A 17,424-nucleotide genomic window follows, 5' to 3' on the forward strand; every position below is an offset into this window, starting at 1 on the left:
CTTCACTAGTGACTTATAAAATATACTTCATTCTCTTTCCTCAGTACTGATATTTTGTTGTTTTCACATCTACATGAAAACTTAAACCAAACATAGATATTTACATAAATATAATTTCACTCAAAAAAAGGCAAAAAAAAACCCTACCCTTAATATTTCATTTGTATGGAACTTGATGGGAAATGAGTTAATTTTAATTAAATTAATTAAGAAAATAAATTTCCCAAATAACAGAAACATATCACATGTATATATGCACATATGTGTGGACATGTGTATATATGTGTATTATGTATATTATATCTATTCAGGAAATAATGATAATCATTCATATTTATACAGGTGAAGGAAATAGTGAAATATATGTTATGAAATGTGAATTTAGGGAATCCTACATGTTCAATAGTGAATTATATCTTCTTAATTTAATAAGGATCCCATTCAAAACACTTTTTCCTGTTTAACAATTGAGGGAATTTTAAAATAATAAGTATTGGGAGAAATTATTCAGTAGGAAAAAAAAAGATACCATATTTCTGTTATGAACTAGATGAAATTTACAGATTATTTTGTGATGGCACACTAATTTATTTAATTCAATATGCAATACTTTAAAATAAATTTCAAAAATGAATATGTCCTGGAACCTTAGCAAACTCAAGTCCATGTGGTTAGATGTAATATTTACTTATATACATGCAATTTAAGTATGTGTATATACACATATATACATGTGTGTATAATCATACACATATATACATATATGATATATACATGTATTCACATATATGCAGGCATTAAAAATCCATTTTTGTTTATATAGATCCTTTGATCTATATTTGTATTAATGTAAAATTTGTAAGACAAAAAACAATCAACACAATATTATTGTGTCAACAAATAACTTGATCATGTTAACTGCCACTGCCTAAAAAAGGCCTGGTACTTCATGCTTACTAAAGGTTTAATTAATTTAATTGAATTTAATTTACTAGAATATAATTTAATTAAAAATGATAAGGATTGGGACTAGAGTTGTGATTTCATTGATATCGGGACCTCCCAGATGAGGAACCTCCCTTCAACAATAAAGATCAGTACACCCTTTTTAGCTTAGAGCCTCAGAGAGTGGACCATTATCATTTAGCCAGTATATAAATAGTCAGATCCTAACTAAATCTCACACATCTTTTAATGACCTGTGAATAAACTGAAATGATGGAATTGAATCTAACTTTGGTCATTTAAAACTTAGCAGTTCCTCAAAAGGATACATTTTAAATATTAGACTCATTTTACTATATTTCAGATACAAAATTTTGAGAAGGTTGAGGGTGTATACAAATAGGGTGATGATGACAAATTACAAGAAATTACTTTTTTGTGAACAAACCTGATACCAGTTCTTTTTATTGCTGTATAACTTGGTTAGCTGCTCAAGACATTAATGAAAAGCTTAATTATCTCACAAACTACTTTAGGTATTTTGAAAACTCTTTGTAGCATTGTTGGTTTTTTATGAATAAATACATTCCTTTTTTTCTCTAATTTATCCAAGAGGAAGATATTTCTTTCATCTCAGCTGTAGCACCAAAAATTAGGAAATAGCTTCTAATTTTTTTCATTGTAGGCACCCTCGAAAATGAATTGGTTTATGCAGAGATAACTCTAGATCAGGTTAAATCTTCCTTCATAAATACAAAGAAAAATAATTATGCAAATCTATTTATCACTTCTCTAGCATTTTCTAAAAAGAGAGTGCAAAAAACGGTTTCTGTGATTTGATAGGTAAAAAACACTGAAAGAGGACTTTAAGAATTAGGGCTACAAAAGGGATGTCTCCATTGCAACATTTTATAATTAACTGACTTGAAATTCATAGAAAAGCAGCCTTCAAGGTGCATTAACTTGTTGCTTTGTATTTTTTTTTTGGGGGGGGGGGAGGAGTAATACGGTTAAATACTAAAAACAGAACAAGTAAAACTGACTTTTATGTATAAAGAAAAATAAATAAATGTCCTACTTTTCTATTGATTAGTTGAGCATCTTGGTGACACAGCTATATCATTTTGAAACGTATATTTTCCTAATTACTAAAAATGATCAGTCAGTATCTCAGGTGCCAAACTGCCATCAAAATCACACCTCTGATCCCACAGCGCCACCTAGCCTGAGGCTTTGCTAACTGAGAGGAAAGTTGGCCTGGTATTGTTATTCATATTTTTCACTGAATTATATTTATAAAAGTCGTTGAATTTGAATGTTATTGTTTACTGTCTTCAAAAGCTTGCTTGTTTTTCATCTATCTGCCCATGTAGCTTTGCAAGTATTTTTTCTGTTTTGTTTTCTTTTTTTACATATGCTTTATGTTGTCTATTTACACATGGCATTTGTCAGTATGTTTTTTTCTTAGAGCCTATGATTATAATAAAACTGTACAAATATATAATATAAACCCTAGAATGATAGGTAGACTAACTAATATATATTGTACAGCTAGAGATATAATAGTAGCAAAACTTTTTAGATCAGCCAATGTTCCAATAAAGTATACCTAATGGAAAGGAAAAGAACAATTTCTTCCATGTAAATTTTGCATCTATTCTCAAATGGACATTTTTTTCCTTTAACAAAAAACACCCCCCAAAAAAACAAAAAGAAAATTATTAGGAGTATTTGTTCCCACCTTAATCAAATTTTTCAAAGGTGTATGCTCTTCAGACAGTTTATGAACAAACAATGTCTCTAGAAGGTAGCGGGCATAGTGTAAACAGTGGCAGAAACAAGCCAAGCTGGAGAGAAAGTGAGAAAAAAAAAAAGAAAAGAAAAATTAAGATGTATAAAGAGCGTACTTTCCTGCCTCTTCTGTAATATGATTTACTTTGAACATAATACTTCCTTTCGGGCCATTGCTATCTCCTATCATTTGGAAAAAGGCAGTTCTCAGGAGCCGTCACTTGAGGTATACTGGCAAACCTGTTTAACAAGTTATTTTTTTCTAAAATTTCCTAAATGAGAGGAACACAATAAATTTTATAGCAGCCATTGCATCTGTTACACTGCAACCTAGTTGATATACCCAGGCATAAATTACTTAGGACACAGCTGTCTCAGAGCTAGCTATCAAGATGAGAACTGCAAATGTGTGCATATCAAAATGCCTCAAGTTTTGAATAGACAACCTAGATGTCTAAAAAATCTTGAGAATACATTCAGGATGCATTTGACATTTTATAATGTTCAGAATAGCTTCTGAAATGGTTTGGTCGGCCTTTAGCAAGGGCCATTGATGGGAGGAGTTTGCCTTTCATTTCTTTCAGAGACAGAATGTATCTTTGTTGTATGCTTTGCCTTATTAATTCATTGTGACAGCAGCTGGGGTTTTTAGTGGTTCTGAGTTACACTGTGCTAGAATGACAGTTTCAGAATTTATTAGATTGATTTCCTTAAGGATTGTGAAACCATAACCAGTACTTTTGATTTCCTTCAGAATAATCAGAAGACAGCTTTTTCTCACTGACAGCAACTCAAATTTTGAGATATAATTGGAAGGGTTTCTAATGTGTGCGGTTTCTAATACTTTGGTCAACAGTCTTAGAGTCAAAGATTAAATACTTGGTGAGAAAAGTATCTAATAATGTGATTTTATGTAAAGTGCAGTTTTTTGGTTCTCATGAGGGGATTTATTTTATTAAAAGATGTTATTGATTTCCTGTGAAGTATTGCCACTGATTTTATCCAAATACCTTCAAGGGAGGGAAGTGTTTTCAGAAATGTTGGGTTTCATTGCCCACTTATCAAAATTTCAGCAAACTCATCTTCAAGATGAGTTGATTGGGCAAAGGGATCTGGGATTCTCCTTCCATCTCCAAATCCTTTTTACCTTCTCTTCTTTCTAGTTTCTTACAATACAATGATGTACAGAATTATTCTTCAAGCATTGGTTCTGTGTTCTATAAATTTCTCCTGAATTTGTAAATAGGCATTTGTTTCAGTCATTTGATTGGTATTGTAAAGCATTTTCCTTTCACCAAATTTTAATATGTACTAATTGTCTTTAACTCTGAACTAGAGACCAGACCATATAAATTTGAACTATGAGTCAGATAAGTTACTTATCATCCCATGAAATGTAATAATTATGAGTGGAAGAGGATACTTTGCTCTTCTAGCAACTTTTGAAATGTGCTGGTGTTATTGCTCCTAGTGGATAATACGGTGGCCTGAGTGGGAGGGGAATGTGGGTGGAAAAGGCATGCTTTATTAATATATTGGAGAATGTTGACCTAACTCAGAAAAGAAATACCATTACTATGGAGGGAACCAAGAAGAAAGACAATATCAAATGTACAACTCTAACTTAGGGCCTGTATAGTGAAAAGAATGCGTTGTGAATTTGGAACATTACCATGGAGGAATAAATGTGCAGAATAGCATTATGTTTATATAATCACAGATATTGAGCTTCAAGTAGCCTGTGTCTGACTCCTGTATTACCATTGCTGTGTCCATTTTATTCAATAACAATTAATGTGGTAATCACTTACAAATTTGTCTGTATAACATATTACATAAGTCAATCACATTCAATTCAATAAATACTTATTAAGTATCTACTGCATTAATGTTCACTATTAAGTCCTAAGGATTCCAAGTGGAAAAAAAATGATCTGAAAGTAATCTAAGGAAGCTCCCATTCTATTTGGATGGTACATACAATATAAGCACAGTCAATTCAATAACATATAATTTGAGAAAGAAAGATATAATAATATCTATAAAGTATTAGGCAAGTAGAAGGGACATGAACTGAACCTTGTGGGGTCCTAACACTTTTAAAAGGCAGAGGTAAGTAGGGAATACATTTCAGGTATGAAAGAAGTTTATACAAATGTTCAGAGGCCATAGATGGAATGTTAAATTTGGAGAGCAAGAAGCAAAATAATTTGAATTCAATATAGATTATGTGAAAGAGAATAATTTGAAATGGAGGATGGAAGTGGTAGAATTGTATCAGATTAGAGGGCTTTAAATTCTAGACTAAGGGATTTCCTTTTGATCTGCTGGATTATAGAATACTCTATATAGAGCATTCCCATTGGCTTTATGTGAGGGGACTCTTGCTGAAGAATATAGACTGATCTTTGCTAATTATTTAGTCATTCATAGATGTCCTTAGTGACTGAGAAAGGAATATTCTCCTAGATAAGTTATAAAAACTGTTGAAAAGTTCTAACTTACTCTATTTTTGTATGCCTTTTGGAGTCCCCCTAGCCTTTCCTTGCAGGTTTAACTACAAGACTGGGAGGAGATTATTTCCCCTCACTATCTCCCTAACACATCTGCTGCCATGGCAGCTATAAGTCAAATACCTGACATCAAGAAAATGTGTTTGTCTATTCTGTTTTTTGTTTGTTTGTTTGTTTTTGTCAGATTACAGATAACCAAATGGTAATACAAGGAAATATGCATTTCCATAATTGCTGACTATCTTTAGTTTTTGAGCATGCTTAGATTTCTGATTCTATACTAGCTACTTAGCAGGTGGTGTTTTTCCTCCTCTTTTTCTTCGTAGAGAATATGCCCACCTACAGGAAAATGCATAATTGAAAGGATTAAGAAAGTCCGAGCTTTCTAAAATGAAGAGAGAGGAAGAGAATGAGGATACAGGGCATTTTAGGAAAGATAGGTGGGAGAACTAGTACAGGTGTAGTGATTATTTGTCCCTCAGGTCCAAAACGTAAGAAGACAAATGATATAAATATGGCTGGAAAGGCAGGTGGGAATCAAATGGCAGAGTGCTTAAGGGAAAAGCTAAGGATATTGTATTTTATTTTATAGGTAATATGGAGCCATAGAAGATTTTCAAGCGAGAACAGGTGGTATGATTAGATCTTTGAAAAAAAAATGTTCTGGAACCGTATGATAGATGCCTCTCTATAAAGTCCTTCTTAATGGCACACAGGTGTCTCAGGGATCTCAAAAGCTATGCTATTAGAGTTCCTGTGCTATAATATTTTCTACTACATTGGAAATGTTCTGAATAAAGACTCAGCAATAGAATATGTCTGCTTTTCAGTGATGAGCCTAATTAAGGATGGGGAAGCTCATAAAAAGACTGAGAAGTATTATACTGAAAAGTAAGTTTACAGAAAGATTTGAGAATGACATATTTAAGTGACTATTTATCCATATTTAAGAGAGTTTTTGAGAATAAAACTGGAAGGACTACAAAAACAGATGGAAATGGAAATGATCTGTCAAGAGTATCATAATAAGCTCTTCTCTCCTGATATTCTGAAAGTAGTCATCACTTTTTGCTGTTTATTAACACAATCCCTAATATGTGCCTGAGGAAGTTACTAGAAATATTATTAAAGAAAACCAATATGGAAGGAGAATTTGGACTAAATAAATTTTAAAATACCACAATTATATCAGAGACTGAATATCAGCAGTGCAGTGGGTCTTTGCTGACAAATTACTGGGCCATGTCAACTCAAAAAACAGCAAAAAAATGTAAAATGTTTTTCAGTCCTTTCTTGTTCCACAGTGATATGTTCACAGTATGAAAAAAAGGTACAATAACTGTTCATTTTTAGATAAATTTATAAACATTACTAACTATGGGTAACCTAATCTAAACATGAGATTCTTATTCAATAATTAAAAAGTGAACATACTGCAGGGAGTAATGAATTATATAAACCTAGACATTCTGATTATAAATAAAGCCAGAAATCAAAGGAAAGTTGAAGCTAATTAACATGATGACACAAAAGTTCTTCTTGGAGAAGCAAATTTTTTAAAAAGGTGAATAAATTGATTTTATTCTAGTAAAAACATCATTTCATAGCATATGAAATGATTTTTACATTCATTATCAGCACTTTTAAGAGATTACTATAAAATAATTAGGATGTATACACCTACACAATATTAATTTTCACATAGGAAAAAGATGTACAGAATATAAGGAAATATAAACACTGGAAACCAATGCATATCAATCCTCAGAATAAAAAGACCCACAATAAATAAATAAGCTTTTGGCTTAATAAGAAATTTCTTCAACTCTTGGCCAAGAAGCACAGTATGGCCACAAGAAACAGAGATATGACAACTGATACTATTATGAAACATACTGTCTGCCATAGTTAAGGTCCAGCAAGCAAACGGTATCCTAAGTTCTTCATAAAAACAATTCTTTTGCCCTAATGCTCTGGAAAAATTCAGCCACAGAAAAATCTAGAATTGTTTCACATAACTATTGTATTGTTTAATTAGCATCAGATGTTCTCTGATCTTGGACAAATACCTGAAGTATCAGTGTTCCAGTCATAAAGCCCGCACTATATCAAACTTATCCCATTATTGAAGTTGCCCCCTTATTGTCAGGGCTACGACTCTCCGTATAGACATTTGTAGATGTATTGGGTTTTATCCAAGTAAATGTAAGGTTCCCCACTAGAAGCATCACATCACAGGTGTCTAATTAGATTAATACTGCCTTACAATATATATTTTTTCTCCCCTTAAAATGTAAATACATTTGCAGTATCCTATTATTCTATACCATACAGACAAAATATTTCTGCAAATGCCTGATTCACCGTTCTGCACATTTGATCCTTATATGGCTTCTCAGAATTTTTCTACATTCCTGATATATCACTTACTGTACCACTGGATGGCGGAATCTTCTAGAACTTTCCTTTGCATCATAAATATATGTGAGCCGCATGTAAAAGATGAGGTAGATTAGCAGAGGTCCTGTGTATTCAGCCAGAAAAACCTAGAAATAAGAAAAGTAGTGATTAACCATCATATTATGTTACATATTTTAAGAAATGATATTTTGAAATTGTATGTACCCATGAGAGGGAAAAAAGCATGAAATGATACTAAGTGGAAAAAGTAGTAAATCTGAAAGTTTAACGAGATTGGAATCGGAGGAATTAGATTCTGTTTTCCTTCTGTAGTGATATAGCACAAGTCATTTATTCTCTTTGAGGACTCTATCTCCTTCAACAATATTAAAGGGTACAGAGATCCTCAAACTTTTTAAATAGGAGGTCAGTTCACTGTCCCTCAGATTGTTGGAGGGCCGGACTATAGTTAAAACAAAAGTTTTGTTTTGTGGGCCTTTAAATAAAGAAACTTCATAGCCCTGGGTGAGGGGGATAAACGTCCTCAGCTACTGCATCTGGCCTGCGGGCTGTAGTTTGAGGACCCCTGTATGTAAACTCAAAAAGAAATGAACCAAAAATGTTGCATATTGACCAAGAAAAACATAACTGTATCTGTATTGTTACCGTATTGTTACAGATTTAACACTATCTGTATTGTAGTATGTTTTTAGTCATCGGTTTAGAATTTCCCAATTACATTTCTATCTGTTTCCTGTTACACTTAGAAATTTCACACATCTGGACTAGATGATCTTTACGGTCCTTTATACTTCCACTCAATGATTCCATAATTCTATTTCATCTATATTATATTATTATTATTCTTTAAAAGTGGAGGAAGAAATTCTTTTAAAAGAATTCTCTTTTTTGTTGATGGTTTTAAGTTTTTCTGGTTATACATGTATATTAACTTTTAAAATATACATTTCTTTATGAATCATGTTGGGAAAGAAAAATCAGGGGAAAAGGGGAAAACCACAAGAGAGTAAAAAAGAAAAAAAAAGTGAATATAGCATGGGTTGATTTGAATTCAATTTCTAAGTTCTTTTTCTGAATGCAGAGATGGATAGAATTTTCTATCCAGATGCTATTGGAATTGCCTTGGATAACTGCACCACTGAGAAGAACCAAGTCTTCCACAGTTGATTATAAAACATTCTTTCTGTCATTGTGTACAATATATTCCTGGTTCTGCTTGTTTCTCTCAGCATCAGCTCATGTACATTTTTCCAGGACACACGTGTTATATTAGAAGCTATTTTCCTTGATGCTCTCTTGAAGAAGGATATCAAGCTTCCCTTTTAGGTTGGAGCCATCAAGTAAAATAATAATTTTTAAATTGTTTCTCTTGGATCTATTTTCTAGAATGGCTGTTTTAATATAAGGTATTTTACATTTTCTTCCATTTTTTTCATTCTTTTTTGTTTGATTGATTCTTGCTGGCTTATACAGTCTTTAGCTTCCATTTGCCACATTCTCATTTTTAATGTGTGATTTTCTTCAGCTTTTATATCACTTATTCCATTTGCTTTATTCTATTTTTCAAGGTGTTATCTTCTTTGGTGATTTTTTTTTTTTTTTTTGCATTTGATCAGTTGTATTTTATTTAAGGCATTGCCTTCCTTGTTCAAATTGTTGTCTCTCTCTTACATACTCCGTGTTTTTTTTTTTTCTCATTTTTTTCTTCTACCTTTCTGATTTGCCTTTTAAAATCTTTTATGTATTTTTCCATGAAATTTGAGCTTGAGAACAATTCATATCACTCTTTGAAATTTCCTTTATGGACATTTTGTCCTCCTCTGATTTCATGTTTTGGTGTTCCCTGTCATCATTGTGACTTTCTATGGTCAAGATTTTTCTGTTTCATGCTCATTTTCTTTCCTATGCTTTTGATTTTTTTCTCCTTGTTTTTTTGTTTTTTGTTTTTTGTTTTTTGTTTTTTTACTTTTATGATTGAAGTCTGCTCCTGGGATAAAGGGAGCATTGTCTCAAGCTTTCTGTGTAGCTCTGAGCCTTGATTTTGAGCATAGGATTCCTTTATGTTTGCAGAGGGTAGATTTGCCTTCTCTTTCCAGGAAACAGCATGGTTTCCCAAAATTTGTGCTTCTGATCTGGAAATACAGTCTGCTTTACTGGTCTACTCCTCTAATAGGCAGGACCCAAAAATTTCAGTTGGTGATCTGCTGAAATTAAGATCCTCTTGATGTTTTTTTTTTTTTTGGGGGGGGGGCTGGACTGAACATCTCTTTTACCCCAGTGAGACTGACCTTTCATGAAGTCCTCCCAGTCTAACTTGAGCTGGAGAGTGATTTCATTTCATCAGACTCTGTTCAGCAACTTAATTTTATGGAGTTTTCAAGGAAACGTAGGAAAGGGTGAGCAGTTGACTGGTTCCACTCTGCCATCTTGTCTCCACCCATCTGATTTTTCAATATAGAAAATTTAAAGATAAATCAGAGACTTGTTCAGGATTTGTATATAGATTTTTGTCAATAATAGTTTTTGTTCAATTTAATCTTAGTCTAATATGTGTTTTTCAGATTTGGACCTAAACTCCAAGGATTAATCAATACTTGAATTTTGTTCTAGAAGTCCAGGTATATGAACACACTTTCTTGGCCACTTCTTGTTTCTTTTAAATAGTCAATTAATGGTCAATAAACTAGGCAAATAGGTGGCACAGGAGATAAAGTGTTTGGTGTGGAGTCAGGAGTTCTTGGGTTCAGAACTGACAGCAATCATTTACTATCTGTATGACCTTGACAAATCACCCACCTCTGTTTGCCCCAGCATTTATAAAATAAACTGCAGAAGGAAATGGCTATCCAATATACTGTCTTTGCTAAGAAAATCCCAGATGGCATCACAGAAAGTCAGACATTACTAAAAGAATAAAATTCCTGCTAATAACATTAAATGGGACTTGGGTGATTATCCTCTTGTAATTTATAGTAGGTAAATCAATCCACCAGTAAAACATTTCCTGGGCTTGGGTAGGGGTGTGTATTCTAGGAAGATGATGAAGTACATTGGTAAATTTCAAACATCCTGATTTCCCTCACAAATAGAGCAAATGTGTACCTCAAAGCAAACCATAGACTGGTGAAAAACCAAGGTTGCCCACTATCACCATCACTGTTCAATATTATATTAGAAATGCTAGCTTTGATGATGAGAAGAAAAAGAGATTAAAGTATTTAGAATAGGTAATGAGGAAACCAAATTATCATTCTTGGCAGATAATACGATGGTATACTTAGAGAACCCTGGAGAATCAACTAAAAAACTATTAGAAGTAATCCACAACTTTAGCAAAGCTGCAGGATACAAAATAAATCTACATAAATCATTAGCATTCTTATACCTCACTAATGAAACCCAAAAGCAAGCGATACAAAAGAAATTCTATTAAAAATAACTGTTGAAAGGATCAAATATTTGGAATCTATCTGCCAACGGATGGTCAAGAACTATATGAACAAAACTACAAAAGACTTTGCACATAAAGTCAGATCTAAGCAATTGGAAAAATATTAAGTGCTCTTGGATAGGTTGAGAAAATATAGTAAAGATGACAATACTACTTAAACTAACTAATTAGTATTATACCAATCAAACTCCCAAGAAACTATTTTACTACCTAGAAAAAGTAAGAACAAAATTCATCTGGAAGAACAAATCATCAAGAATGTCAAAGGAATTAATGAAAAGAAAAGCAAATAAAGGTGGCCTAGCTGTACCAGATAATAAAACTATATTATAAAACAGCAGTCATCAAACCCATTTGGTACTGGCTAAGAAACAGAGAAGTTGATCAGTAAAATAGGTTAGGTTGACAGAACAAAATAGCCAATAACTACAGCAAGCTAATATTTGACAAAACCAAGGACCCCAGCTTTTAGGATAGGAATTCACTATTTGAAAAAAAAAAAACAAACTACTGGGAAAATTGGAAACTAGTATGGCAGAAATTAGGTACAAATCCACACCTAACACCTTTTTCCAAGATAAGGTCAAAATGGATTCATGATCTTTATATACATGTGTACATATATACATATGTATGTGTGTGTGTGTGTGTGTGTGTGTGTGTGTGTATAAAATCTTTATCAGAAATACTGGCTGTAAAATTAATTTTCCCCCAGATTTGTACTTCTCTTTTCATTTTGCTGCTTTTGTTGTTGTTGTTTTGGTGCAAAAACTTTTAAATTAATGTAATCAAAGTTGTGCACTGATTTTCATATTGTTCTCATGTGTGTGTTTGGGAGGGGGGTGTCTGCTAGGATTGGAATTGTCTGATGGAGATATAAAATGAAGAGAAGCTGATTCAGTAGCTGATTCTTGGTAGTTAACCATGTTGATGGTAGCCCAGGGACAGAGAAGGCACTGGGGGAACTTATATACATCACAGAACAATGTTCTAACTAATCAATTACCACAGAGATACCATAAACATATATAGATATAGATATAGATATAGATATAGATATACACATATATGTGTGTGTATATATGTATATACAAATAGAGAGAGAGAGAGATAAGAATTAAAGGAACATTGAATCTCTCATTCACATATCCCTCATCCATGTACCTAACGCTTATTTTCTGTCAACTCAACACACAACACTCTCTCCTTTCCTCATTTGCTTCTGCTATTGTTTTTGCCTGGATTATTCTTCATCTTTCTGACATTTCTTGAATTCCCAATCATTTGCTAACACTCAACACAAATGGTACCTCTTTAACAAAAAATTTGTTGGTGCAAAGAATAGCAATATTCCTTTTCCAACCATTCTTTGTATTATATTTCTCTTTTTTATATAAAAATATTATATTTCTGAATTAGTTCCTTGTAATTAAATGTGTTTTTGTTTAATATATACAGTATGCTGTAAATTCTATTGGAAAAGAGACATCTTAAGAAAACATTGAATCTCCTAGGCTTTTGCTCTGCACACAACTGATATTTAATAAATGTTTATTAAGTAGATGAATAAATCAATGAAAAAATCATCAAACAGTTAGCAAATGCTACAAAGATAGCAATAAGCTTGTAAAACATGATTAAGTTGCACATTATACCTCTTTTGCTTAACACCCTCTCTGCACTCCACTCCCCCCAAAAATTAAGTATAGCATATAATAAATTTAATCTATAATCATCTAGTATTGCCACTGGGTATTTCATATTCTGAAACTGCCACACAACATCATAGTTTTATTATTAGTATTATTATTATTATTACTAAGCATGTAGGAGAAACAATCAATGAAATTCTAGTTGGCCTTATTAACAGAATCATCTAATGAATTGTCATCAGCTCACTGTCCAACTTTAAGGAATAAAACAGCCCTTTTCCCCTTATCAGTAGGTTTCACTGCAACTAGAGGGTAATAACAAAGGGATAAGCAGGTCTGCAGGCCATAAAAAGCATAAACATCCTTATGCCTTGGCAGAATGTCAGCCACACTCAATCTATTCCTGCCTGATAGCACTGGAATGTTGAAACCATTTGACTTCATGAGCTGAAAAAGAGGGAAAACAGTCATCACCCAGGGCAAAGTGTTATGTATACCCTGGGGCATGAAACTAAAGCATGTGTAATTTGAAGTGGTTTGTTGTTCTGGGTTTTTGATTTGGAATAGGAATGGTATAGTACCAGTTCTCATCCAATGACTTTGTGAATGGATCAAATCGTCTGCTTTGGGAGAGTGCTTATATTTTTTAACAAGTATTCATCCTGATTTTGATAATTCAATCGCCACTTCTTACTTTAAATTATTTGAAGTAAACTTTCTTAAACAAAATTAATTCTGCTTCAAAAAAGGGGAAACTTGTTACATAGGTTAAGTACAGAGTTTTAACAAGAATAGCAGACAGAGAAAGACAAAGAAACATCCATTGTTATCTATCTAACACCAAGGAACAAATTGTAGGATACAAGATACCTTTTCTCTTGCTAATACCATATAAGCATACAATGCTTATATTAAGCACATAAGCATAATGCCTTCATTTTTACTGAGATGAAAATAAACAAACAAACAAACAAAAAATGAACAAAAGCAAAGGGGTTGTCAGTACTGAAAGCTGAAATTATAGACTAATGAAATTTGTCTGATGGAATGAAATTTCTATCAGTTCTATAAGAAAAAATTAAAAACAAACTATAATATTTATTGATAGTGGTTTTCAAAACAGTGCTTGACACAGTCTAAGTGTTTAATATCGATTTCCTCTTTTCTTCTTTTTATCAAGGATGTTGAAAGGGATTATATCTAAGAATGTTTCTGATGTTAAAACTATAATTTAATGAGAAAGTTTTTTTTATGACACTCTTTCCAAAAATAATTATCCATTCTTCCTAAACCCTGGAACTTTCTTAGAAGGAATTTTTTCACTTGACATTGGGGATGAAGCTTTAAGAATGATTGGTAGGAACACTGAAAATACTGTTAATGCATTTTTATTAAAGTTTAAATGCTTTCATATCAAATGATCATACAAACTTTAAGATACTTCAAAAACCATTCTATTCTAAGAGGATAAAGTCAGAAATAAAGAAGTGATTTGCTTTTTTAAGGAAGGAGGAGATAACATTGGTGGCTAGGACAAAGAAAGGAGAGGCTGGAAAACTAAAATTCTTTCTAAAAGTCTTAGTCATTAGTCCATGGGTAATAAGGAAATAGTGCTATTGCTCTTACAGGCCTTGTGCAAAAAAAAAAAAAAAAAAAAAAAAAAAAAGATAATGTTTGCTAGAAAAATAGCACCTAGATTCTATATCTGTGTGTATACATATATATATGTATATGGTGTATATGTGCATGCATATATTATATATAAACACATACATATATGTACATATACACATATTTATTGTGTATATACCCCACTCACCTATTTTGTAGAAATTTTACTACTTATAAAGACTTTGAAAAAGATGTACACCTGAGAGTAGTAATTAACTCTGAATGGTTAATAAGTAGTGAAAGAATGAATATTATAATGAGAGATGCCTTCTAATAAGATTCTGGGGGACATGACTCTGATCACTCATAGTGGTCCAAGAGACTCATCTCTATGCATACCATCGCCATTTAGGGTAATCTGAACAAAAAGGGGAAATCTACTTTCACCCAGTAGGATTAAAACACAATGGACCTGAATTCACCAATTCACCAAGACTAGAATTTATGTTTTGATCAAATCTAAGTTTTCCAGGTTAAGTAAATTTCACCAAAATTTTCATCTCATTATCAGCTCTTCACTTCAAAGACTGTCTGAATATCCTACAGATTAATTTCTGAGAAAGGAAATAGAGGGGGTAGGGCATCTTAGTCCTAATTCAATAATTGGCTATTAATATGAGAGAAAGAATAATGTCTCTCATTATTGATTAGTTTTGTCTGTATTTCTCTGTCTCTGACTTTCTCTTTGTTTTTCTGTCTCTGTTAATCTGTCATCAATGGCTGGATTTTTCTACACTTCATTCATATTTTCATTATGTAGCATTTTGCTTCTTTCCCACCCCCACTCCCAAACCCTTTTAGAATAGAATTATTCTTAAGGAATCTGAGGAAAAGGTGTAGTTCAAGTACTGAGGATCCTATTCCTACTATTTAGGAGACAGGTAAATGTAAAACAATGAACCCAGAACAAGCTTCAGGAACAAGGAAAGGATATGGCTGCCATTCCATGTGGTTTCTGTATGAAAGTGCCAGATGAGCTTATGCATTGGACAAATACTAGTATTAGTAGAAAAAAAAAAAAAAAGGTGAATGCTGCATCCCTTCCTGAATATTTAATTTTGAATGGCAGGCATTCCTATAGATAATAACACAGTTTCTGACCTACTTAGGTCAAATAGGACAACAATCAGTTCAAATAGTTCAAAGAAGGAAAGAGTAGTCAGAATGACTTGTCTTGATCCATGTTATTCATCACAATACAATAAAATGCTATCAAGAAATATGATGACTTTTTTCTTCTTAAATGAAAGTAATATTCATTTATAATTCACATAAAAACAAAAACAAAAACAAAACCCTAAAATGTCAGCATAGCTTTCAGCAACAGCTTCTTGACATCACAAAAATGTTTTATAACAAAAATTATTCATAATTCAGAATGAAAAGTAAATGGACCATACAATGAATAGTCTTCTACAGCAATCAGGAGGAGGAAGTAGCAAATAAATTTTCAACAATGCACCATTTTAAATAAAAAAATAAATCTTCAGTCCAGAGGCAAAAAGGAGAAGAAGCAGGCAGGAGTGTTTTGATGAGAAATATAGTAAAAGAATGAATAAAGAAGAAAAACAAAGGTTTAGCATGCAAATCTCCTCAAGAAAAGTAATGGATAATGGAATTGCCACAGTCCCTGAAATAAAACCCTACAAGCTTTATGAAAAACATAAGCTCCTTAACATTTGCAGATGCTGGGAGAGTTATTCAAATTACCTAATGACTTCTTATTTTAAAGATTATTCCTGCATTTTAAAACCTAATTTATTACCATTACCAGTTTTTATTCATTTGACCCTTTCAAAGGTACTTATACTGAATTAACAAAATACTTAAATATGAAAATATAATGTTTCTACAATGTAAGCAGCACTGAGGATTCCACTGATGAAAAAATACTTGAAAACTTCTATTTAGTGAATGGCTGAAAGGAAAAGTGGAGGGTAGAAGAACAATATACTGTTTTAGGAAATATAAATGAAATATACAACCCGATTTGTTGTTATAAATTTGCTGAACTCCATGTTCTTAAGCACAGTTTCAACTTTACTTCAAAAGAAGGTTTGTTCCATTATGCTGAAAGTCATTATAAATTTTCCTCTCAGGCTTTGTTTAATTGGTCCTGGCTACTGGAAACAAAAACATGCCATTTTTTTTTTTTTTACTGTGATGTTCGCAATTCATTTTCTAATGGCATATTTTTGACTCTTTATACAAATGACTGAGGATCTTAGTTACAACATTTTATATGAGATAACTTAATGTTTCTGTAACAAATACATGTTATATTTTTTATTCTTTAAATTTTTGTAAAGAATATTTGTATTTATCTTCCTGTACATATTTTGTCTACATATTTTGTATAGATAACTATAGCTATAGGTATATGACCAAATATTGATAGATAGATATAGCCTTCTTGTTTCTCTTGGAAGAAGGTAATATTTTTGCAAGTATAGATAAGAAAAGAATTATATCCCCAGCACCTACCAGTGCCATGAACATAATAGGTGTTTAAATACTTTTTGATTTATTGTTTCTAGTGTTGATACTCAAAATATTATGAAAAGAACAATTTATTCCTTAATTCATGGCTTGTTTGTTTTTTTATGAAGCAATCTTTCGTTATTGGTATGTTATATTTTTTTATGTAATCATTTACAATTCAAAAGCCACTCTTTTTTTTCTGATTATCAGTTAACATACAGACACACATGGTTATCAAGAATATTTTTTGGTATATATAAGAATTCTACACACCCTTAATGAGATAATTGCTTGTGGTATACTCCTAGCATTGGGATCTTAGGATCAAAGATTATGAATACTTTATGACTTTTTTTGGTTTGGTTTTTTTTTTTTGCATAGTTCCAAACTGTTTCTCTGAATTGTTGGATCATTTTATGGCTCACCAGCAGTGCTATCTTCCTTCTCTTCCTGCTGTGCCTTCTCGTCCCTCTACTAGCTTTTTTTTTTTCTTGCTTTT

The 17,424-nt window shown here is 32.2% G+C and overlaps 1 protein-coding gene across 2 annotated transcripts in view; it reads right to left on the reverse strand.

Annotated features, from left to right (window-relative positions):
• TECRL (trans-2,3-enoyl-CoA reductase like) overlaps window positions 1-17,424 on the reverse strand; it is a 154,548-nt gene that overhangs the window by 27,132 nt on the left and 109,992 nt on the right. For both annotated transcript variants that reach the window (XM_051964813.1, XM_051964812.1), the window contains exons 5-6: window positions 7,680-7,795; window positions 2,687-2,792 (exon numbers count right to left, since the gene is read on the reverse strand). In XM_051964813.1, the coding sequence (XP_051820773.1) occupies window positions 2,687-2,792; window positions 7,680-7,795 (222 nt within the window). The remainder of the gene's footprint in view (window positions 1-2,686; window positions 2,793-7,679; window positions 7,796-17,424) is intronic.

The sequence above is a fragment of the Antechinus flavipes genome, chromosome 6 (genome assembly GCF_016432865.1).
Source record: "Antechinus flavipes isolate AdamAnt ecotype Samford, QLD, Australia chromosome 6, AdamAnt_v2, whole genome shotgun sequence".
Lineage (NCBI taxonomy): Eukaryota > Metazoa > Chordata > Mammalia > Dasyuromorphia > Dasyuridae > Antechinus > Antechinus flavipes.